The sequence below is a fragment of the Centruroides vittatus genome, unplaced genomic scaffold, assembly GCF_030686945.1.
Source record: "Centruroides vittatus isolate TY-2023 unplaced genomic scaffold, ASM3068694v2 contig_5, whole genome shotgun sequence".
Lineage (NCBI taxonomy): Eukaryota > Metazoa > Arthropoda > Arachnida > Scorpiones > Buthidae > Centruroides > Centruroides vittatus.
In genome coordinates, this window is record NW_027122286.1 from 2,728,277 (window position 1) to 2,753,784 (window position 25,508).

Below are 25,508 nucleotides of genomic sequence, written 5' to 3' on the forward strand. Positions count from 1 at the left end.
ACTGAAGAGATAAATGCCATGTACTGATTTCGCGCCTATTTACGAAATATTGTATATAAGATTACAACTTTTCAATTGTACAAGATAGCCCAAGAGTAATATCGTTTGCAAGCAATTGGTCAATTTGAGAATTTTTAACGTTTTTAAACAATTTTTATACAGTTTGAATAAAACCGACTTTTTACATTCGTTAACTGCCTTTAGGCTCAACTGTATATCTATATAATATTAAAATATTTTAAAAAATAAATAATAAGTTTTATTCATTTTTTGTTGTAATGGCTTGAATACAGTTTGGTGCGTTTTTTTAAAATATCCGTTTATAAAAATATATACATTGTTATATGTATTTAAAATTTCTAATATTGCAGAATATTTTAAATTTATTCAAATTGGAAAATTAAATTGTTTTCATGTTAAAAAGTTAAAAAATTAATGTGTCATGTATACGACATATAGCCGTATACTATATATATATATATACATAAATTAAATAATTATTATATTTGTATGTCATATAAGTCGTTTAACTGTGTAAAATATAATAAGAGTAAGATAAAATTCAAAAAATTAATTAAAAATATAAAAATTATTATTTTTTTATTTTTCTATTGCCTTATATGCAATTTCGTATTCATTGGTATGATGTTTACTAAATATTTCACGGGATATTTCAACTATTGATAAATATGTTTCGTATATTGAATAAATAAGTGAATTTAGATAGAGATAGAGATATAAGAATCTAAAATCATAAAATTTTCATTTATTTATTTATCTTCAAAAAGGAATTAATTTTTTATTATAGTAAAAAACTTACGAAAATAATATAAGTTTACCTTTATGTAATATTTAAGCCGAGTTCTTTATGATTTAAAAGAAAATTTACATATCGATATAAAATTTTATTTTATCATTTACATAAAAAAATATATAAAATTCAAAAAAGTATCAAAAATTCGTACTCGCTCCATCTAGCGGCGAGAAAGTTAACTATTTTCAAATACTGTCTAAGAGTGTTTTATAAATTGAGATACGGAAAAATGATTCCGTTACGAATAAAAAAATTAACAATACAACAAAATTGAAACAATTTTTGTTTGTTTGTTAATTTTATAGAACTTTCTATAGAAATTTCAAAAAGTTGAAAATAATACGAGAAAACTCACTTGAAAAAATCTTCTTTACAGAAAACTTGGCCGTTCCTAGCAAAGCACTTATCATTCAGTTGAGCTTGACAATCGATGCACTTGAGACATTTAGCATGCCAAGATCGATCCAGAACCTTCAAGATGAACCTGTCCATAATGGGCTGTTCGCATCCGGCGCATTTCGGTATGGTAGCTGTAAAAAGAAATGTTTTTAATAATAAATCTAAATTATTCATTAAACTAGATTTAAAACAGCTTTCAAATATCGTAAAATGACTCGCCATGTCTTCTACTTAATGCTTCTACTTCATAAATTTAAATTGTTTAAAGAACCATAATCACCCTCGAAAACATGTAATTATCACTAACTAAATGAATTTTTAGTTATAAATAATTTATACGTAATTTTAAAATTTCGTTTTTTACAACAGTTTTATATCGATAAAAGGCATTTTTTTCCTTAAAGTTATCGTGTAATCAATTTTTTAATTAGTGCTAAGTTGTATCACAGAAGACCAGCAGGATCCCTATAATAGAGCTTGGCGTCAAATATAGCCAGAGTCTTACATAGCAAGGTCTCAAAACATCCCATGAATAATTTATGAGAGACCTACATAGAAAGCTTCTCACAAATTATCGAATTTTAACGTAGTTTTTTTAAATATATTAATTTGGATGCCAAAAAAGTAAGTGGCCCGGGCCTCTCTTGAAGTGTTAGTAGCCTTAATTGGGGTCATCATTTGATCCATTACAGGTTAAATGGATTTGATTCTGAAGGGAAATTATCGTATTGTAATTAATGTTAATACCTTAATGGCTTGTAAATGGATTGAGTTAATCATTATTTCACAAGTAATGAATTAATTTTTATGAAAAAGTAACAAGTCTAAGAATGAATATAAGACAAAGATTCAAATAGGAGAATGTTTTTGATGGTGTGAAAACCGAAGCTTTCTGAAACAAAGGATGTGATTTCGATTTTTCTTTAAAAAGTCATTTTCTTTTGAACACTCCTAAAAATAGTAAATACCCTATGAAAGACGCAAAGAGCTAAACATCCATAAAAGATACAAAGGATCGAACACTCAAAAGATAAAAGATATAGATTAAGGACTAAGATATAACAACCAAAGACTAAAATATAGGCTATATATTAAGAACAAAGAATATAAAAATAAGAATTAAAATACAGTATATATATTATATAAAAGATACGTAATCTTGAGGACTAAATTTTGTATATTAAGAGTAGGGAGTTAACCAGATTCATGGCTGTAAGCCATAACATACAGGAGGCTGTATAAGCCCATAATAATAATTTAAAAGCGTGAAATCCTTTGCTGTAACTTTGCTGTAACTTTGCTGCACGAGGCTGTAACCTTTTGCTTATTTATTTTACGTAATATCCGGTTCTGATATGTAATACTGTAATAGAGATTAAAGTACGTAGATATATGTATTTAAATAAGATATATTGGTATAATAAGTAAAATATAAGAGACTATATTAAGAGACTAAGGATTAAACTATAAATCTAAGACATATAGAACTAAAGAATAAGAATTTAAAACTAAGCTAGGATTCATTTATATGCTTAAGATAAGCATCTAAAGGAAGCACAGAGACATTAAATATATAATGATATGATGACTATATAGACTATTCTAAAAGGTATAATGATCCTCCAAGATTTTGCATCTTTTTGAGTATTTAAGTGAGGAGAATTAATTTATAAATAATACAGTTTATAATTTAAACATATAATTAAATAATCATTTAATTAGAATATTATTTGGTAATTTAAAAAAGCAAATAACTCATTTTAAATGAATATTTGTTTGAATGAATCGAATTCAAAGTTTAAATTATATGATTCTTCTTAATATTTAATAGAAAATAGATAAAATATTAAATAACATTACTAATTTATAATTTATTAAAGTAAAAATATTGGCTTTAATCGAATATTTAACACCAATATCATAAAGGTTAGGCCCGTATTATTTGATCTACCTGTATAATTTTAACTCTAAATCGTCAGTTTTCACATTTTTTCTGATATAAAGTCTTTAAAAGTTTTAATTGTACTTCAAAATTATTGAATATATATATATAAATTATAATACATTTACTTGAATAATTTGACTTCAATTTTTTAAAACCAAAATCTAGGCTATATAAGTTATAGAAATGAATGCATTATAGTCTACTTAATACTTAATATATTATCCATTTTGTAATTAATTCTAAAAGACTTGCATACAAAACTATAACTATTAGTATTATTTATAAAAAAAATTTAAACAAATCTCCTTATAATTAAAAACAAGCAATATAAATCCAAGAAATTCGCGTTTAAAAATAGATAAATAAGGTTTTCTATCAGTGTTCTTCAGTTAATTTTTTCTGTGATTTTTTAATAAATTGATCACAACGTCCAAATTTTCAGGAGATTAATCACACTGAAGAAACTTCATTTATTTATTTAATACTTTTTTTTCATGGTTTTTTGAATGAGAAGAAAGAGAGCGAGATCATTTGTTAACAGAGCGAAGCAACAAGTACAGAGTCTTTTCGATCCTTTTATATTGAAGTTAAGTGAATTAAAACGAACTTACTGCAAGAATAGTCGAGTGTCAATTGACGAGGAATATTGTTTTTCTTGCTTTTTGACTCTCCTCTGCATTCTCCAGCTGTCATCACAAACTCCTACTCTGACTCACGAACCATTCCTACTCGCTACTCCAACGGAGGCGTCACCACTCTCTTATCGACCAATGGTGTCGCCTTTTTTTAACATTAACCAATAGTAAACTGTCTCTTGTAAGATGCATTCTATGATTCTTAAAACTGTCTTAATCTTTAGTACATAAATAATTTTAAAATGACTTGTTTTGTGAGCCAAAAAGTGTCTTCTAAAGTAACTCTTCTTTCATTTTTTTCATAATATTTTCTAGTTATTAAAGTGTTAATGTGCCCATAATTAAAAATATATTCCTAGTTTTATTCTAGAATATTTTCTACAATATTCTAGTAATATATTTTACAATACGACCGTGTTAAAATTATTGTTTGATACGTGAAATTCTTTGAATTTCTCATCTATTTACTATTAAAACTTCATAAACTATAACTTAAATGTATCTACTAACAATACTGTAAATGATTAATCTCGAGTTTTAAAGAATTTTGAAGCAATTAATGTGAAATACCACATAACGACTCTTTCTAGCTTTCTAACTAATGGATCGCGAATTCTAGATATATCCTCTCCTTTTAACACACTCAACAGCTAAAAACACACTAAAAAAATATTTTCAGCTAATTATTATAATTATAGAATAAAAGTTGAGTAAATTTACGAACTTATATGCTTGATTTTTTTATTAAAAATATCGAAATCTTTGACATTAACTAGAAATATCACTAATGAATCTCGAGCTACTGATTGAGAAACAATTCAAAAAATACTAAATATAAGAAAAATTATTGTTTATTTCCTTTTTTAACTATAAAAATAAATAATTATGTAATTAATTAATTATTTTCATGAGTTTTTTATATTTATTTCATACACAGAGCATAGGTTATTCATTCAACAGATGTTAAAAAGCAATATACTGAATAGATTATCGATTTCTATGCATTTATATTGTCGTAATTACTTATTATGTATCTATCGAGTGAAATCTCGTTAGATACGATTTAAATACAATTTCGTGACAAAAGAACATATTTATTGTAAATTAACAATCTAAAATTTATATAATAAGGCAACTATTAATAGAGAACACGTGTTGTATTGTTACTTATTGACAGTTTTCCTTCTTTAATGATTATAATTTAACATAATTCATGACCTTAAATTGATATTTTTTTAATTATACTCTGTATTAAAAAGAATCTGTAAGTTGTTAGAATTATATTAGCCCTTTAAAAGCTCATAGATGTAAACATGCAATAAATTACCTCGTATAAATGGAATTTAGATGTAGAAAATTTAATTTATTTGTTAATTTTATAATTTTTTAAAGTTTAAAACATAATTTAAGTTAATCTATAAACATTTTCACGTGAAATTTTAAATTGTAGATGCGTTACTTCGTTGGATTTCTCAATGTTGCAATTAGATAAACACGTGGACTACAAAATTTCACTTTTTCAATTAGTATCTTGCATTTTTCTGCAAGAATTGATCGTAAAATTTTCATATTCCAAAATATTTCGTTACTGAAATCTTCACTTAATAGATTTATGAAAGTTACATCAACCTTCAGCAGTTATTTTATAATGTATTTCATGAAATATCACATTAGTTTGCTGATCTTTTTACACTGTAATTAGTTTAGATCTATAAGAAATTCCATATTTTAGACACTTGGATGAATTAAGTTTTTGTAATTTCTTATAAGATTTGATTTTAAAATTTTAATATTATAAAAAAGAAATCGGTTTTAGAATTTAAATCAATACATTTATGAAAGTTGCAACAACATTCAACAGTTATTTTGTACTGAATTTCAAGAAATTTTATATTGTAGAATCATGATTTTGTTGGATCTTTCTGTTGTACAATTTATATAGAAAATTTCATGTTTTAGATGCCTTCATAAATTAATTTTTTACATTTTCTTACAGGATTTTATCATAAAAAGTTTTTTATTTTGAAGAATTCGTTTCTAGAACCTTAAATTAAAAATTGATAAAAATTGTAATAAATTTTAGCAATTACTTTATAAAGAATTTCACAAAATTTCATCACTAGTTAGATCTTTTCACTTCCAACTAGACGAAAACTGCATACAAATTTCACATTTTAGATACTTGCACCAATTAATTTCTTACTTATTCTTACAGAATTTTATCATAAAAATTTCATATTTCGCAAAAAGAAAAAGAAGAAACTTTATTTTAGAATTTAAAATGAATAAATTTATGAAAGTTGCAACAACCAACCTTCAGCAGTCAATATCAGTATATCGGACTTAGAAGAATCCATCAGTAAGTATAGAGCAATTTCTCTTAAAACCGAATATTTTAGAAAGGATCGATGTGGAAAGGATCACGGAATTTTTAACAACCAGCTTTAGAGTTTTACCATAAAGATCGCAGCCACGAAAGAACCATAGTGAAGCTTTACAGCTTTGAAAGCCAGATTTAGTCAGAGAGATGCGCTTTTTCGTGACTGCCAACCTTAGTCGTGTGTTCACTTTATGGCGAACAAACATAGATCGAGACACATTTACCTTCAACGACTAATGCTGTGCGAGCATTAAGCCAAAGAATGGTTCTCCGAATCGGCCACGTGCTGCGTCTGTTTGTTTGCCTGAAGGTTCCCTTTATCGTTACTTGTTTGCCCATCTGATCGTTTCTATCCGCTCCCCTTTTTTTAATACTATGTACATTTTACATTAATATCGTAGGCATTATAGTAAAATTAAATAGTTTTTATTCATATTTTCTTATGTCTGTACTTAAAAACAACCATTAATGGTCTCTCTTAAAATACTTTACGTGGAATCTACTTCCAGGTTTTTCTCTGTTAAACTTTAAACGATATTATTTATAAAAACACGTGAAATTATTTTCGATATATTAAATTTTTTTAAATGTTTCTAACATATTTTAGCTTGGTACGGGTTAAGTGAAGACTTTGCGAGCATATAGGGTGGCCAAAAAACCAGTTAACCGTGTAAATATTAAATTTCAAGCACTTTACGGTTCACAAATTTTGCAAAAATTGCTCAAAATGGAACCCTTCTTACTCAATATACAAATTAGGTTAATGTTACCCTAGGTATCGAAGATGGCGGATCATCTCCAATTTCAGCAATCAGAAAACAGAGAATAGTGGGGACGCACGTTCTAACCTAACCTAACCTATTCTAATAAATTACCATAATTATTAGCAACGAAATTATTAGAGTAGGTTAAGTTAGGTTAGAACGTGAGTCCCCGCTGTTCCCTGTCTTCTGATTGCTGAAATTGGAGACGAGCCGCCATCTTCGATACCTAGAGTAACATTAACCACAAATTACAATCCTCTGATAGCTTATTAGAGAGATTCACGCCATCACCTGACTTTTGAGCCTCCCTTGTGCCTATAGATAAACTCAAATAATTCAGGGTAGCTCAAAAGGCAGGTAACCGTTGTAAAAATTGAATTGCTATCTTATTCAAATGCTTTATTACCTAAGATTCTTCTTGTTCAATACACAAAATTACGACGCTTTGACACACTTTCATAAGTCTGCTGAGTTGCTTACAAAATATATGGTTACTTGACTTTCGGCCACCCTATACATATAGCTTAAGGGATAGATTAAGAAGAATGGTTATATAAATTTAAAAAAAGCAAAATTATTCAAATACAATAAACTATAAAGATAAATCAACATAAAAAATGTTAGTATATTTTTTAAAATCTTATATTTAAAACCTAATTTTAAGTAATTAAATATATATATATATTTTATATACGTGGATAGATTAAGACTAGAATGGTTATATAAATTTAAAAAAAGCATTTCTTTTAAAAATATTTCCTTAAAAATATGTCAAAATTTTAATTTAAATTCATAAAAAAATAAATAATAATTGAATCATTTTAATTTCTTAATTTATTTTACAATAACATTTTAAAATAATATTTAATTTTTAAATATTTTAAAAATAATTTTCTATAAAACACAATTTAAAAATTATATTTATATTCTAATAATAATTATATATTTAAATTTCAATGACAAACTTTATAGAATTTTAATTATTAAGAAAATTATTAATATATTGTTAAATATAAAAGCTTTAAATATATATATATATATATATATTTAAGAAGCATATATGAGAAATGAAAAATGTCATCTCGATTCAGAATCACATGGCATTAACACGTGGCAGCAGCACGTGACGTGGGGCAGGTGAAAATTTAAAATGATGCGAAACAGACTGGCAGGTGAGTTGTAATATTTTGCCCACTAGAAATATGACGTCACACGGGAAAATAACAAAATATATATAGAAAGAAATTTCCTATCTCCAACCTTTTAGAAAAAAGAAATGCGAAACGTTGAAATAAAATGAAATGAAATTTTTTGAAAATGAAACGAAATCGATAGTGACATTTTGAATTCTTTTTTATTTATTTATTTATTTGTTTATTTTGAAATTGACAGCTTGAAATGCATTATGAAATTGAATGTGTTTCATGTTTGAAATATATAAAAGAAAAAAAAAACGTGTTTTATTGTTATATATATATTGTTGAAATTTGTAGTTATAGATTATTTTTTATTTTAATTTTCTATGAAAAGTTTATATTTTTTATTAAAAGTATATTATTTATTTATATATTATATTTTTTAAGGTATTAAAAAGTATATCTGTGTTATAAAATCGCTTTTTACTCGCATTTTTATACTAAAAACTCAAACATTTTGCTAAAATATACTGTTTTTTCTTAAAAATTATTGTAAAATGTAATTTTATAGATTTATAATTTTATAATATTAATTTTATTTACTGATTTTTATATTTTAACTTGTAAATTTGTTTATTACAATTTGTAAGAAAATCATTTTTGTATTTTTACTCGCCCTTTCTGCTCTCATTTTCATGAGAAAAAATCTGAAAAATCTGCGATATTTCGCGAAAAATATTATGTTGTTTTCCTAAAAATCATTATAAAATACAATTTTATAGATATTCAAATTCATAATTTTATTTTTGGATTCTTTAATAATTATTAGAAGCTTAAGATGAGAAAGTAAAATTATTCAGGAAACATTATAGATTTATCATTACGAGGGCGCTCATGGAAATTTATGAGTGATGCCAATTGGCAGAGTAATTCGTAATTAAGTTAACATTTTTATCTCTTATCTGGGGTAACAACGTATGATGTCATACCTTATCAATTTGCAAACCCCATGCTAGGCACAGCGAGTTTCACCTGTCCCACAGTGGAGTCGAAAGAACGTCTGCAGACTGTCATATGTAACGGTTTTTATTTAGATTTAACTAAAAAACTATACAAAATTTATTATTTTAAGCATAAGATTAATCAATATTATGTATTCTAATAAGGTTTAGACAAAGTTTAATAAATGACGTTTGTGTTAGCAATACGAACTCGAACATAAGTCCAGGAAGGGTTTTAAACTGATGTTTATTAATTGATGAGGGATTTATATATTATTTAGTCACGTGTGCAGATTTTGGTAGTGATGTGCTGGATGAACTCGTTCTTAACAAAGAATATTCTTCACAACAATAAATATCATCCATAAACAATTAATTAAACAAATAATGTTATGTTCTTGGTAAGTAAGAGATGTGAAATGGAACCTGGATCAGTAACAAATGTGTCTAATCCAGCTCCATTGCCCTTCTGGATGTGCACACCCCTAGCTGAAAGCCATAAAAATACACGAATAAAATGAATAGAACAGAAAAATTAATTTATATCATTCTCATATCAATATTTAAATATAGAAAAATGAAATTTTTTGACCTTTATACGTTCAGGGCCTAGGCCAAACGGCCTACTGGTCCCTCTACCTTGGCCTTTAGGCTTAAATATGTAGCTATTACAGCTAAGTATGCTATTAAAATTTTGTTTTATAAATCATTTATCCTCAATCGAAAGTTTATTCTTCCTAAACATACAAGTGAAAGGGTTCTAATGAATATTTGTTATAAAATAAAGCTATTAATATTTTCTAATAATTATTATTGAATAAATTGAAACTAATCACAGTAAATACTGGCTGATGTACATTTACTTACGAAGTTGAACACTTAAATTGCTTTTTTTAAGGCTAATTTTTATAAGTTTGTTTTCTTATTGTGTTTTATTGTTTCCTGTCAATGCTGATATATTTTTTGTATTATTTAAATCTAAATATGTAAGTTGTAGCTTATATATAACTATATATGTATACATTTAGCTTATATTTCAATTATAATTAAAATATACATTCTATAAATTATAACTGTTTCCGAATGAAACTACCATAAAGTGTACACGTTGCTGTAATAATTCTCTTTAAAGGCTCGCAGATGGTATAACAGTATTTACAACCCTTCGAGAAAATCGCGTAAAATGTTATATATTTAAAACAATGCAATAATAAATTGAAGAGATAAAAAAAAAAATTAATATTGTGCGGCACATGTTTAAATCAAGATCAGCGTAAAATTCAAATCAATTTTAAAATAACATCTGCGGATCGGGATAGTTAAGCTGCGTGCCCATCTGCCAGCAAGCAATGCCTGAAAATTATGTGATGACCGCAAATAAACGTTCCGGATATTGATGTCTCGTGACTGGACACCACCTTCCGGTTTCCATTTGTCACGCCAACCAACAGGGAAATGATCTATTTGGAGAGTATGCAAACAAAGTTACCCAAGTTCTAAAATGTTTCATTATTACGATGCCGGTGCGGTTTTATATTTGCTCACGTCATCATTTTTATTGCTTTATTCAAATTTGTTAAGCTACTATATAGGCAATAACTTTAGCCTCTTTTTTCAAAATTTTTTCCCTTCTTTTCCCCTATTTTGTAACAGAAATATCATGCTAAAGATACTAAAAAACTTCGCATAAACGAACGGGCCATTATGTATGCTTGTTATGTATATTATAAATTTGCATAATTATGTTACAATATATTAAATTAAATTGGTATTTTTGTTGATGCGTTAATATAAATTTAATAAATTTAAACGTCATAATGCTAATATTTATCTAAGAAAAGTGTTTACTATATTAGATTGTTTAATACAAATAGCAAGCCACTCGTTTCAATGGTGTACTGCAATTACTGTGATACGAAATATTATATTGTTCGTTTCAATAAAAGCAAATACGTTGTACCTATGGTACAAATTGTATACTGTATATGATTTCTATCATAGATACAATCGCATAGTACTTTAACTAGCATATATCTTAGATATAACGACATTGTTGTTTGAATCTATAGTATATTGCAGAAACAACCGTTTAGTATTTATTTATAGTATAGCTTTTTAACTATCTTATAACATTAAAACTTTAGTACACTGAATACAAAATTGCGTGGTACTTTTTACTTATGATATATTCTAAATATTGTACTGTACAGTACTGTTCATGTACTGTACAATGGCATTTATGGTTGTATAAGTATGATAGCTAGATACAACAGCTATGGTACTTTATAAGTATAATTATGAATATAGCTTAGCTCGTATAAATCCTACACTACAAAGTATTATGAATTCCTTTCATAATACTTTATTCCTAATTTACTGAATAAATTATTCAGTAAATTAGAATTGTTGATAAAAAATAATAAGGAAATAAAAAAGTAAAAGTATGGAAGTTACAATGGAAATTAAAATCTTAAAGAATAAAATTTAATAAACATGAAATATGATAAAGTTCATGCTTGGTATCAATATTTAAATCAGCAAAAGTGAAGAAAATTATCATAATTTACACATAATTTATCACATTTTAACTGTAATTTTAATTACAGTTAAAATGTGAGAAATTGAATTATTTTCAAACAATAAAATTAGGCCTAAATCTTTTTATTTTTACGAAAAAACGCAAATTTAAAAACAATCCAGTGGAATTTATATGAATAGCAACATTTTAAAATGAATAAATCTTAAGATAAATGAATTTTTTAAAACACAATAAAGGGGTTTAAACGTGGAAAATTGATCCAACTATTTTTTTCAACGCATGCGTACATTATAGATATTACAGTGTCAGCTTTGAATACTGACTCAACCTACCATTTACGCTTAGAGGCGACGTGGTATCCATTAGGAAAATATATACTCGGACGATGTGTATCCATAGTATGATTTGCACGTGTCTCTGGCACGATGCATGGGGGTGAGGGGGCCAGTCACGTGACCGTACCATCTGCCATGTTTTGTACGATGAATCTCGTCAGACAGAAACAAAAAAGAAGGAAAAAACAATTGTACGCATTAAAACTTTACCAAGTAATTGAATGAAGTTAAAGCTTCAAGAATAGAATCTTATTGTATTATCTGAAAGATTTGATGTTGAATGGAGTTATGTTATTCTTATCATTTCATAAAAAGACAATTCGATTCTAAGAGCAGTATAAAGGTTAAAATATAAATTATTTGAAGAACACAAAAATAATTTTGGTTTTCTTAGTACGTCTTTCTCATACCACCGGAACCAAAACACTCGTGGAATCGACCTTCCTTTACAGTCTGTTCCCCTTAATTTTACAGGTTCGTGTACTGGAAAATGAGTCTCTGTACGTCAAAAAGAATTTTGATTATTTTATTTTCAATTAATTCTTAAATAACATTGTTAATTTAAGCTAATTATTTGCCAGATAGATCATTTTCTTTATACAATTAAACAAAATCAAAAAGTTACTCTTTGAATATCTTCGAATTTCTTCTTCTAAATACTAATTTTTCATACAATTCCTTTCTAGTATCAATATTTTCTAAAGATACTTAAAAAATCTCAATATACAAACAATATAAGAAAAATGACTGAATTTCAGACAGTTTTTTTATGTCTTAAATCAAATTTATGAGCTTAATATCCCTAACAATACATACAAGTACTGTACATGAAATATGCCTCATTGCAAACTCATGTTAAGTTGATAAAATATTGAAAACATGCGATCAAACGATGGAGAAAAGTAAAGAATTTTTTAAATATTTACAAAGAATAGCGAAGATTTTCACAAAATTTAAGTTAAGTCTCAGTTAAATGCCGAATTTAGGATCTCTTGGAGTCTCTTTACCTCTTTAATTAGCATTATCATTAACGAGAAAACTAAGCGGAACATGTAAAGCGTGTAACCGTGCGAAATTAGGAATGAAGGTCACAGGTCGAGAGTATCTCATTTTGTCAAGTTACATACATGTTCTGTAGTAACATGACACAGAATGGCACGTGGCCACGACTTAAGGACGACACGTGGCACGGGGTGCGACTAGAGAGTCACGTGCCCCACACCAATCGTAGGATAAACTTATTTTGATATAATCTGTCCTAACGGAGTTGGAAGGTTTTGAGGGAAGAAGGAGCTTTGTTCGCATTAATCTTTTGTTAATCATGTGATGGAGATGCTTTAACTTGATCTAAATCACAGATTAGAATATGGTTCTTCGAATTATAGATGTGAAGAGATAAGTAAAAAAAAAAAAAAATCTATAGCGAAATCATTAAAGATAAGCCTATTTTAAGAAATATTTCGCTTGGAATTTTATTACAAATTGAGAGGTTTTTCTAGTTGAGTAATTATGCAATTGACTCCCCATGATTTTTCTGATCTTAATCACTGCAGGGGGTTCACAGTAAGCTTTTGTGGTTATGGTCTTTATTGATGAAAATCTCTAATTAATTTTAATGGATATAGGGAATATAATAATTTATTTTAAAATTATTTATGTTTTATGCTACAACAATAGAATTTTAAACAAGTTTAATTAAAAATTAACATAAAAAATGAACTTTTGGAAGTTAGAAATGTTCAGTGAGTTCAACTTTAAAATGGGAATGAGGCAGTGAGTGCAGCAAACAGGAATTGAATTGATACGTTGAAGTAAATTAAGAGTATTTTTCATTAAAAATAATAAATATTTTTTCCTTACTAATTTAAATTTAATAAGTAATTAAACAATTTAAAAATATTTATTCCATAAAAAATAATATTCTCCTAATAAATTTTCATATAATTAAATTTTAAAAATTGAATCGAAATCCTCAAAATGTATTTAAGTTATTTAATAAATTAATTAAAAATATATTTTTTCCCTCTTCAAAGAAAACTTATTTTCTAAAAAATCTTTTAGATGTTATCAAACTTTTACTAAATTTAGGCAACAGATTGTGCAGATGAAATTAGAGTCAGGTTTTGATGAATTCTCTATTATATTCATATCAATGGATTTAATCCTGCTCTCTACACAATACATGAAAGGAAGCGAGTCTTCCCTTCACTTTGGTGTAATGAAGCATGGCTTATGGAAAACTCTGAATAATTATCACAGATGGGAGAGGTAAATATCCCCACATGGCACACAATTCGATGAAAGATGTACACAGGTAAACTACTATTGAATGAATAACGATCTGTATACCACGCATCAAATAATATTTGTCACGAATTGTTGACAGTAACATTAAGCTCTTAACTAAAAACATGTACGTTAAATGAATACATTTTCTGTTATTTCTGTAATTATTTATAAAGGAGTAAGTAAAGATAATTTATAGAAACACTTAAAACTAATCATATAATCGTTAACTTAACATTATCATTCAAGAGAATGGAGGTAGGGCCGAATTTATGCATGCTACAGCTTAGGGCCTTATGCAAAGCTACAGTTCAGGGCCTTAAGCTTTGATTATTATTTAGTGCAGGAGAAAAAGACCCTTTATGTATTGTACTGTACCGTAAGGAGCAACGAGTCTAAATTTGATCCTGTGACGTTCTGTCATAATTTGTTTTACATTTTATTAATTTATTTTTAAGATAACAATAAAATAAAGTAAAAATTATTTTAAAATAATCAAAAGTATGTATGACTAATCTTATATTCTGCAAATAACAATTTATCTTAAGCTAGTAACGGGCATAACTAAGTTCAGGAGTTAATTATAGTCATATGTTTAACACGTTCTATACTATGACATAATTAATGTTAAACTGTTTAACATTGATTAATTATCAGTTAATTTTATAAATATTAAGTCACAATTAATCATTTACCTTTAACTATTTAGCATAGTATTTTAATTATCAAGCAAAAAGAAAGATTCTTATATAAATACATTACAAGACCCAATAAATTCAATAAAATAAATATTATAAATAAAAATTAATGAGAGAGAAACCTAAAAGCAGAAAGAAAAATGTATAATTGTATCAAAATTTATTACTTAAACACGAATTTATTAAAATTATAACTGTATCGAGAAGTCTCTTAACAGAAAAGTCGGGCATTACGTTGGAAGGAATGCGAACTTTTCTAGAAAATGTTTGAATTTTGGAGTTTCTTTAGAAGAAAAAATGTACAAGTTTTTAAACAAAAATGCTTTATTTTAGTCAAATTTGAATAGGGAATAATTACAGAAACTGAAAGAAAGATAGAAAACAAACATGATTCATTGAATAAATCTCTTTTCTCTTCCGCTCTACAGATTACCTGGCTCTGTCCAAATCACGCGATTGTCCTGGGACAGAGTTTCCGTGCAGAGATGTCGGGTCGTGCTACTGTATTGTTCTCGTCCCAAGAGCATTGCGGGTCTGCAACTTATAACTCACCTCACTCGACTGGCCTAAGAGTAATTGAAGCAGAGGCTCTCAATCACGGAACTCACCTGCTATGGCCAGGTATGTTCACGTGATAGAAATCCCTAGAGATCTGCAGCAACGGACAATATTTTCCTGTCTGTGCTGCTGATCTTTTTTGTGGTTGGTCTAGATATTCTAGTAGAAATGTAAGCTGAATTCTAACCTCCTACTTCTAGAGAATGAAAGTACAACTAGGTCCTCCCCTCTATTCCAATACCTTTACTCATTTTTCACACTTTCTTTAACTTTCTATTGGTTATAACGTGACAACTTCACTTTTATTCGCATGTATTTAGGCTATATGCGTGCCTTTTCTACTGTCTTGTCACGATATTACTTATAATATAACCGTAATAATATTAATTCTAGTCTCGTTATTACATAGAGTTACATTCGGTAATTATGTGATTACGTTCGTAAACTAATTAATATTAATTGTAGGCCCTACTGTTTAATGTACTGTTTAACCGTGTAATTAAAGCATCACTCAAAAGCAGAAAGTTTGATAATCAAACTATAGAAGCACTATTTTAATTTTAAAAAAATATCGCTTAAAATATTTAAAATTATCAATTTTTATTAAAAATTAATTAGATTTTTTGTTCAAATTTAACGAATTTTTTACGCAAATTACTTTTAAGTTTTTAATCTTTCACGTGTCGTGTAATTATTCTACTTAAACGTTAATATAAGATTTTGAACATAAAAATATTACATATGTCCATATTTAAGCTGTTAAGATGATGGATATGTTAAATTAAATCTCGAATGTTAAGATAAAAGTATGTTAATATGTTAACTTTAATGTAAAATTAACAATGTTAATGCACAAGTTCGAATATACAAATTGTTAATACACTTGTTCGAACGTAAATTCTTCTTAAATTAAATCAAATTATTATGTTAACATTTTGTTTTATTAACTTTACATTTAGCCTAAATGAATGTGTTAATGTGTTAACATACGTTTTAACCTTTGTATTCGATCTACAATTTAACATATCTGTCGTCTTAACATGCAAGATGAAAAATACAGATATAGGCTAACCACTATCTAACATTCAAATTATTATATTAATAAGGCCATAACCTCAACATTTTACCTACACATTTAACCTATTGCTTCATTCAATTAACATTTAAACTATAACCTTATTACCTTAACAATATTCAAACTAGTAACCTTAACATTACCTCAATATTCAAATCATTATCCTAACATTTGAAGCATCACTTTATTGTTTAACATCCAAATTAATATTTAACAAGTCAATTAACTTAACAAACAAACAAGCATTAGCATATCTAATCAACTATATACATTTGATACAAAAATATATCCGAATTCCTTTACCAAATGCAACATCCCCATCTTCATCATCAGCGAACTTGACACCAAATATTACACAATTATCGACTTCTTTCTTTATACAAACTAATAATTAGATGATAAAACTTTCAATAAGAATAATCCCTACAAGATCATCTCTAGAAAACTTTAGAAAAGGAAAGAAAATAGGAGGAAAAAAAGGATCCATAATGAGAAAGGTGAGTAGTAGATAGAGCGGCTTGCTCTTTGAAACCATCTTCCCAAAACACACTGCTGCCAATCAATTGGTTCGGATTACGTTCCCTGAACTTTATATCCCTCTAATTTATTGGGTCTCTCATAGCCCCTATTAATTATAATTTTACAAACCATATATTTATATAACACAAGCTTACAACAATCATTACTTTCATATATAAACTACATCTTATACGCGCGACGTCACACTCCATTCATGAAATTTATACTCCACGTTTTTAATAAAATGAAAAAATATATATATAATACAACGTAACAAAGCGATATATTCATGTATTAAGTTACGTTAGTAGAGGTTATAAGCATTAAAAAATTATTTGCACCATACAAAGTACACATATCGTATAACCTAATCGCTAAATGGCATTACTTAATCTTGTGCAAAATCGAGTTACATAAAGTTGGATATAGTCACTCCGTATCATGTTACGAATATCACGTGATATATGCAATTTGTTACGTTGGATATCGAGTCGAGAATAATTATATTTCTACAAAAAACACATGTAATTTATTACTTTCAGATCAATCAATTAAAGTATTGAGTATACAAATTAATGAACGTATTATCTATATAAACTAATATATTAGAACACTTTTTATAATTATTGTAGTTTGTAAGATTAAAAATTAGTATTAATTTTGTGAATATTTTTGTATTCGTTCTAATCTTAAGATTATTACATACATTTAAGATGAATCATTATTTTCAAAGAAATTTAATTAATCAAATTCCCAAAACTTAAAAAAAAGATGCGGAGTTAATCTCAAAATATTTCAAATAAATTTACTGAACTGTATGTAATTAAAACTGTACAAATATGCCCCAAAAATTCTACGATATTTATGTAAATATGAAAGTTTAAGTTCAGTTAGAAAAGGTATGAAAGTATCTTCAACTGATTCAAAGTATAGTTGAACGAGCATCTGTTACTAATGCAGAGAAATCAAATACAATAGACTATCTTTTCCGCCTGAGGCAGAAGATGCAGCAGAAATGCCTCTTTTTTTTCTAAAAGAGCATTTCTAATTGATGCAGAGGAGAAAGATACAAACGAACTGTTACTGATACAAACATCTGTAACTGATACAGACGGAAAAACACGAAGGAACGTCTCCAACTGATGCAGATAGAAAGATTTGAAGCAATACCTGCTACTGATGCAGAGGAATAAGATATGATGACTATCTTTTTCAACTGATTCAGAAGATACAAGAAAGCATCTTCCCCAACTGATGCAGAAGAAAAAGATACAAACGAACATCTGCTACTGATGCAGAGAGAGAGAGAGGAGAGATGTGAAAGCGCATCTTCTCCAACTGAGACAAAGGAAGAAGAAACGGCACGCGCTTCACCACAACCCACGTGACGGAGTATTTTTCTCAGTTTTCAAACACAGAAAAAAAAGGATAGAAAGATTTTTCTTTTTCGACGACATCAATAGTCATTAATGTCGAAACTAATTAGAAATTTTTTCAATCGTGTTTTTAATTCTCCTCTTTTTATCTTTGTGTTTTTTCCTTCTTCTTCCTCTTATTTCCATCATAATGGCGATTCTTTTGTTTGAAAGAAGGTTTGTTTTTCTAGTGTCTGCATCAAGCAATTACCGCACATCCAACATACTCTTCTGGCTACCGACCAATTTTATTAGAGATGAGTCCTTTATAAACATTTCTAGTGGTTTTACCTTTAGGAAAAAAAAGGAAGAAAGGAAAAAAAAACTAAAAATGTAAGAATAAAAAACTGCACTTTTACTTTCTTGTTTTTTAGAAACAAAAGTATGTCGTGTAAACGGACATTAATGAATTTCTCTTAATTAAAATTTATTCTAAATAATTATTTTGAAAGAAAACAGAATAATTCTAAGAATAACGAACGAATTAGAATTTACTAATCCCCCAATGGATATGTTTTACTTATATTATGAAGTGATTTTTTAGTTAATCTGGTTTTTAATCAAGTTTTTTAATATTTATTATGATATAAAAATCTTTTCGGAATGATACAGGAAAAATAAAAGAGGAGATTATCTCTCCAATTTATGCAAAGGAGTAAGATATGAAGGAACATCTGCTATTGATGCAAAGGGAGGAGATACAGTACGTGGAGATATCTTTACCAACTGATGCAGAGGAAGAAGCCATGAAAGAATATCATCCGAACAGATTCAAAAAGAGAAGATACAAAGAAGCATCTTTTCCAAATGATGCATGGTAGTAGATAATTCAAAGAAAAAGAAGTGATTCAAAGAGATGAAATATGAAGAAACCGTTCAAATTGACGCAACAGAAAGTACGTAAGAATAGTTTTTGATATTGATGCACAGGAAAAAGACACATAGGGGGAAATAAATAAGATTTAGGAGCATTTTTCTAATTAAAACAGAGGAAGAAGATACGAAGGAATATCTTCTGCTTCCGATGCATAAGACGATACGAAGAAGCTTCTTCTTCAGCTGATGCAGGAGAAGATTAAATCATTTTTATACAATATATTCAATAATTTAAAGATTTAAAAATGAATAATGCCTTTTCAAAAATGATATCGTTAAAAAATAAATATTATAAATTAACATTTATCCGATGCTCGTTATTGAATTTATACAAGATTATTTAATTTCTAGTTTAACATTTACTGATCAATATCACTTGAACTGAATAATATTTTACTTTACTTACTGAACATGTACGATACAATGTTCAATAAATAGAGCACAACGTGGACGTTTTAATGTTGTATTTGCTTACTACAATATTAATAAACTTGTGCTTCAAGTCTATTTACTGGACTTACACTGAAGATATTATTAAAGATTTGTACTAAAATTAGACGAGTTCCTCATAATACTATGAAATTATCTTTACCAACTTATTCTGTAATTAGTTATATTTAACTGAAACAAATATAATTGCTCGGGAATTATGCTAACTAGAATTGTTTTGATTAAAAGTGTGTTAACTTATGCAGAATTCTGACATGATTCTAGTAATTTTAGCATAATATTCTATCAATAAGAGTTGTTATAACTAGAATTTCATTAAAATCGCATGCTAATTTATGCTAACTGAATATGCTTAAGATATACTAAACTATGCTTATGATACATTATAATAGAGATGGTGAATTGTGTTAAATAGAAGTGTGCTAGAGTTTACTTACTAAATTTGTGTTAATTACAATTATGCTGCACTCGAAACTAAACTTGAGTTATGCTTTATTTACTAAATGTATAATTTACTAAAGAATAGGTTTACTAACGAGGTAAACCTTTACTAAAGAGTAGGTTCATCCTACGTAAAATAAAAATAATCAATCCGGACAATTAACTACAGATATTTACTAGAACATTACAAAATTTAGAAATGTAAAAGAAAAGATAATAAAAATGCTAAAAAATATATTTAATTTATTTTTCATTAAAAAAAGCATTTAAATTTTTAATATTTATTTTCTTAAAAAATTAAAAATTACAATTTTATTATTTAAAATTAAAATTAAAAAGAAAAAGTACTCTACATATTTTAGAGTTAAAATATAAAGTAACAAATATCATATTTTAATTTTTTTTTGTTTTTTTTTCGTGATTAAAAATAAAATAATTCACTTCTAATTAATATTTAAAAAAGAAAGAATTTCAAAAAAAAAGAAAGAAAGAAAAGAGAAAAGAAAAGTTAAACACTTGTACGAGAAAAAATTGTATTTTTTTTAAGAAGATATTTAAAGAAAGTCTTAATTTATTGAAAACCGGGAGGATTCTGATTAATAAATATAAAAGAAAGAATTATTTTTTTCTTTTTTTGGATTCTTGAAAAAGATTTCTTAATAGAAACAACATAGAAAAAGAACGACTGATTATTTTTGTATTTAAGATTTCCTGCTTTAATTTATTCAATGTTAAATAAGAGAAAAAGAATGTTTAAGTCAAAAAAAAAAATTCTTTGATTTAAATATAATTTTCAATTTGCACAGCTTAAGTTAGTACAGTTTTAGCGTAATTTTAGTTTTCAATATTTCTAGAATAGTTGACACAGTTGCGATAAGCACAATTTTAGCGAGTACAACTCCAGCATAGTTCTAGTTGGCATAATTATGGTTAGTACAACTCTAGCTCACAACTGCTTTTGTTTAGCACAATTCTACATACTTTCAATTGGCACAATTATGGTTAGAACAATTCTAGTTAACACAGTTCTCGCTAGCGTAACTCTAGCACGTTACTACTTGACACGGTTCTGGTTAACGCAACGATAAACGCAATACTAGTTGACATAATTCAAGCATAATTTGAATTTAATAATTCTAGCACAACTCTAGCTCTTCTAATTAGCACAGTTTTGACAACTACAGTTCTAGCATACTTTCAGTTGATACAATTCTAGTTTTATTAATTTATTCAATGCTAATTAAAGAAAAAATATATATATATATTTAAAACAATAAAATTATATATTTTTTAATATTCTATAATCGATTTTCATTTTTTAAAGTGTTTAAATCGATATGATCTCCTATATTTCCCATAGGCAAACTAGTGTTGCGTTAATAGTGGGACCTAAACCCAATACTATGTAATCAATAGAGACAGATTATATATATTATCTTTAATCGGATTATAGGATATTCTCTTCTTCATTCGTTCAATGCAAAAGATATTATCTTTAATCCTAAGAATAGCTTATAAATAGATTTTATAATGATGAATATCTTTATTCGTTCGATTTTTTTAGATTTATGGTGTAAATCTATACGATTAATTTATCATTTTTTAGGTGTAACATAGATCTTTTGATGAAGAAAGTTATGTTTTTCGAAACTATATATACTACAGTCCGATAGAGGTGCCTGTAAGGCCATTTGGCACAAAAATCCAGACACCACTTCAAAATTTAATCTTTTGTATGTTTCTGATATGTAATGAAAATATATTTTATTTTTATATCTTTCAAAGAAAGTGGGTTGTATCTAGTTTAGGCCCCATCCTACTCACTCAAATACTGTGTGCATGTTTGAGAATAGTACATTTTATTGTAAAAATTAAATTTCAATAAGTGTAAGTTTAAATTTTAATAATTTGCAGCATATTTTTAATGTTGATAACGTGGTATAAATGTCTAATAAATGTAAAATACCTTTAAAAAAAGATATATATTTTTTGACCTTTTGGAATTTATTTTATGTTTTTAAATCTATAATATAGATTCGTCGAGTTTTTTGAGTTATTTCTTACGAATAACTCAAGATAAACTTACAATATTTATATGAATAAACTTGGAAATTAAACGATTTTTTAGCTTATATGACACTTTTGAATTTACTTTAGTTAATTATAATTATTATTAACCACACTATTTATGAAAAAGTAACAAGTTAACGGAATTATTTTCATTTTCTCACTTAAATAAGTCATTTATATGAAATTAAGGAGCATTTAAGGAACAACTGATGCCAACCAATTAATTTTCTCTTTAAAAAATTTCTTCCAAAAGCAATTATTAAGCTTCTTAAGAATATTGAGATAATGAAATATAAAATAAATAATAAATTTTACAGCTTTAATTTACAGTTTTTTTCCGGTATTTATAAATTAAACACTGTAAATTAAAGCAAAATTTATAATTTTATTAGAAATTAGGATACATTTTACAAATATGCCTCAATTATTAAAGAATCATCGTTATACTAGTCTACGAAAATTTTATAATAAACGGTATATATTTTAGGAAAAAATTCCAAAAAACTCATTTGAAATTATCAATTAAATCAAAGAACACTTCTGTATTCATATTGAAAAATTTTAAAAAGAGAAAATAAAATTAAAAAAGAACGCATTAAGAACAAATGATGCAATCCTTATCAACTATTCCACTCAGGTTACAAGAATTATAGAGAAGCTATTTAACTAGAGGGAAAAAAACAGGAAAAAAATCTAAGAAAAGATTCACTTCAGTTAAAAATCGCAATATTTTTCATTAACCTTAACAAACTCTGACACTTACAAATGCAAGTAAGGTAAAGGGAAGGAAAGAAATAAATAAAGAAAAATTTTACAAGTAAACATAAATTTTTGTTTCATTTATCAAAATTTCCCAACCTACAAAGAATTACGTAAAGAAGAAAAAAATAAAAAAAGGAAACAAGAAACTGGATAACTTTGAAACGTAAAAGATAAATTTTACCTTTCAACCAAACTCGTGAATGAACATCGAGGCGAAACCCCAGTTGATAGCTTCCAGAAGATGAACAGAAATCGTCTATATTTCCTCCCCCTTAATGTAATAAAACCCATTGGATCGGACCAAACTGTTTCGCACATACTCCAACAGACATATTTGTTTCTAGCCATTAGCTTTAAGTAGAGGATATGTTGTCCAGGTTGTTTCGCATGTCTTCTTCACTTTGCTGGAACTTGTTGCTGATCAAAAATCTCTCTTTTTTTTGTTATTTATTTATTTATTTATTTTTCCTCCCACTCCTCTCTACAATTTTTACAAAAACTAGATTGTAAACAGTTTTAGACATTTGTTCATAGGGGTATAATTTTTGTAAACAAGTTATTCCTATTGATATCTTTAGTTTCTCTTGCTGGTTTCGAGTGAAGAATGCTTTCTTATCTTATATAGTGTTAGATTAAAGTGTTTTCGATTGTATAAACACAAAAAACACAATTAAATCTGTTTTTAAATATATCAAAAATTGTCAAAACATATTTAAATTACCTATATGAAACGTATATTAATAACAACATAAAAATTCAGTTAAATTATCGAAAATTATACAAAAAAAAAAAAGATTTTTATTAAGTAAATGTTTTATTTTAGGTGCAAATCAGTAATTTTTAAGATTTTAAAATTATTTTAACGAATATTTTTATGTAAAAAGTAATTTTTGGTATTTTTCGCTTATATTAAGTTATTATAAGTATATAAATATCACAGTTTTTTAATAGAAATCATCAAAAAATTAAATATGTATTAAGAAATTTTAATTTTGTTTAAATGATTTCTAAATAATCAGTAGTTTAAGGTCGTGTAATTTCTCAACGAAGTTTAGATTTACGAGTAATTAAAAAGTATAATAATTTATTAACACAAAAATGTAACAAAAAATTAAATGTTTTGAAACAGAAGTTAAGTATTTAATTATTTTAAATTAAACATTTTAAAAATGTATAAAAGGTCGGAACATTTTACAAGAAATCATCGGAAAAACAAGAAGATATCAAGAGAAAATTTCGATTTCAAAAATAATGTATAAAATTAGTATTAATAGAATAAATACTTTAAAATTATCAAAATAAACTTAAAAAATTTAAACAAAAATCTAAAACAGAACAGAAATTTAAAAATAGATTGAAGACACAAGAAATTATTTCCTTGGAAAACCAAGAAAAGTAAAAGAATTAAAGAAGTTCTCTTTATTTTTAACACTTAATTCTTTCAGATTTCATTTATGTTAATAATAATAATTCTAAATTATATTTAAATGAATAAAATATAGACTATAAGTTATATCAAGTTATAAAAGCTGGTAAATTTAATAAATTCTTTGATATATTAAATGAATATATAGGCGAATCTCTTAAAGTTAAATTTCATCTGAGACGTGATAAATTGCTCTTTTAAAGTAAAAATATTTTTTTTATATATTGTTGATATTTTTTATTCTAAGAAAAATTGAAACATGGAGTCTATATTTTAGGTCCAAAAATCCCCGAAAAAGTTTACAGTAGAAAGGAGTTATGAACATTAATAATTTATGAGTTATTAAAGCATTTTAACAAAACAATTGTGTATATAAAGTAATAAATAAATATATTATTTTATATAAATTGTAAAGAAGTTTTTAAATAAATAGAACTAAATTAATCATTTTTTAAAATTTTGTTAGGCATTTTTATTTAAAGTGTTTTATTTAATTGCGTTTTTAGAAATTTGGCCTTTTAGTTTTTAAAATTTTAAATGAGTTTTTTTAGAAATTTGAAGTTTTAAATTTAAATTTTAACTGAGGTTTTTTAGATTTAACAATATAAAAACTCGATAAATTAACAAATTTATATATGAATTTTTCATAAATAAATAAAAAAAATCTTAGACAATTTTCATTTTTTTAAAGAAAAATAAATAAATGAATATATTAAAATTATCTTACATAATTTGTACTGAATATTTTTTAAATAATTAACTTATTTCATTTATTTACTTAATTTAGAAAGTATTTTATTGTTTAAATAAATATTTTAAACAATATTTTAGGTTATTATTTTTAAGCATTAAAATTATCTGGAAATATTTAAATTTATTTTCTGTATTTAAGAATTAATTATATAAATTTGGCAAGTTTTCGGAATTTTTAGAGCATTAAATCTAAAAACTTCAATTAAGATTAAAAAGTTAAAAAGGCAAGTT

At 26.3% G+C, this 25,508-nt stretch overlaps 1 protein-coding gene across 3 annotated transcripts in view; it reads right to left on the bottom strand.

Annotated features, from left to right (window-relative positions):
* The window catches only part of LOC136978235 (LIM/homeobox protein Lhx3-like), a 74,638-nt gene that overhangs the window by 12,703 nt on the left and 36,427 nt on the right, over window positions 1-25,508 (bottom strand). For all 3 annotated transcript variants that reach the window (XM_067273904.1, XM_067273903.1, XM_067273905.1), the window contains exon 2: window positions 1,170-1,344. In XM_067273904.1, the coding sequence (XP_067130005.1) occupies window positions 1,170-1,344 (175 nt within the window). The remainder of the gene's footprint in view (window positions 1-1,169; window positions 1,345-25,508) is intronic.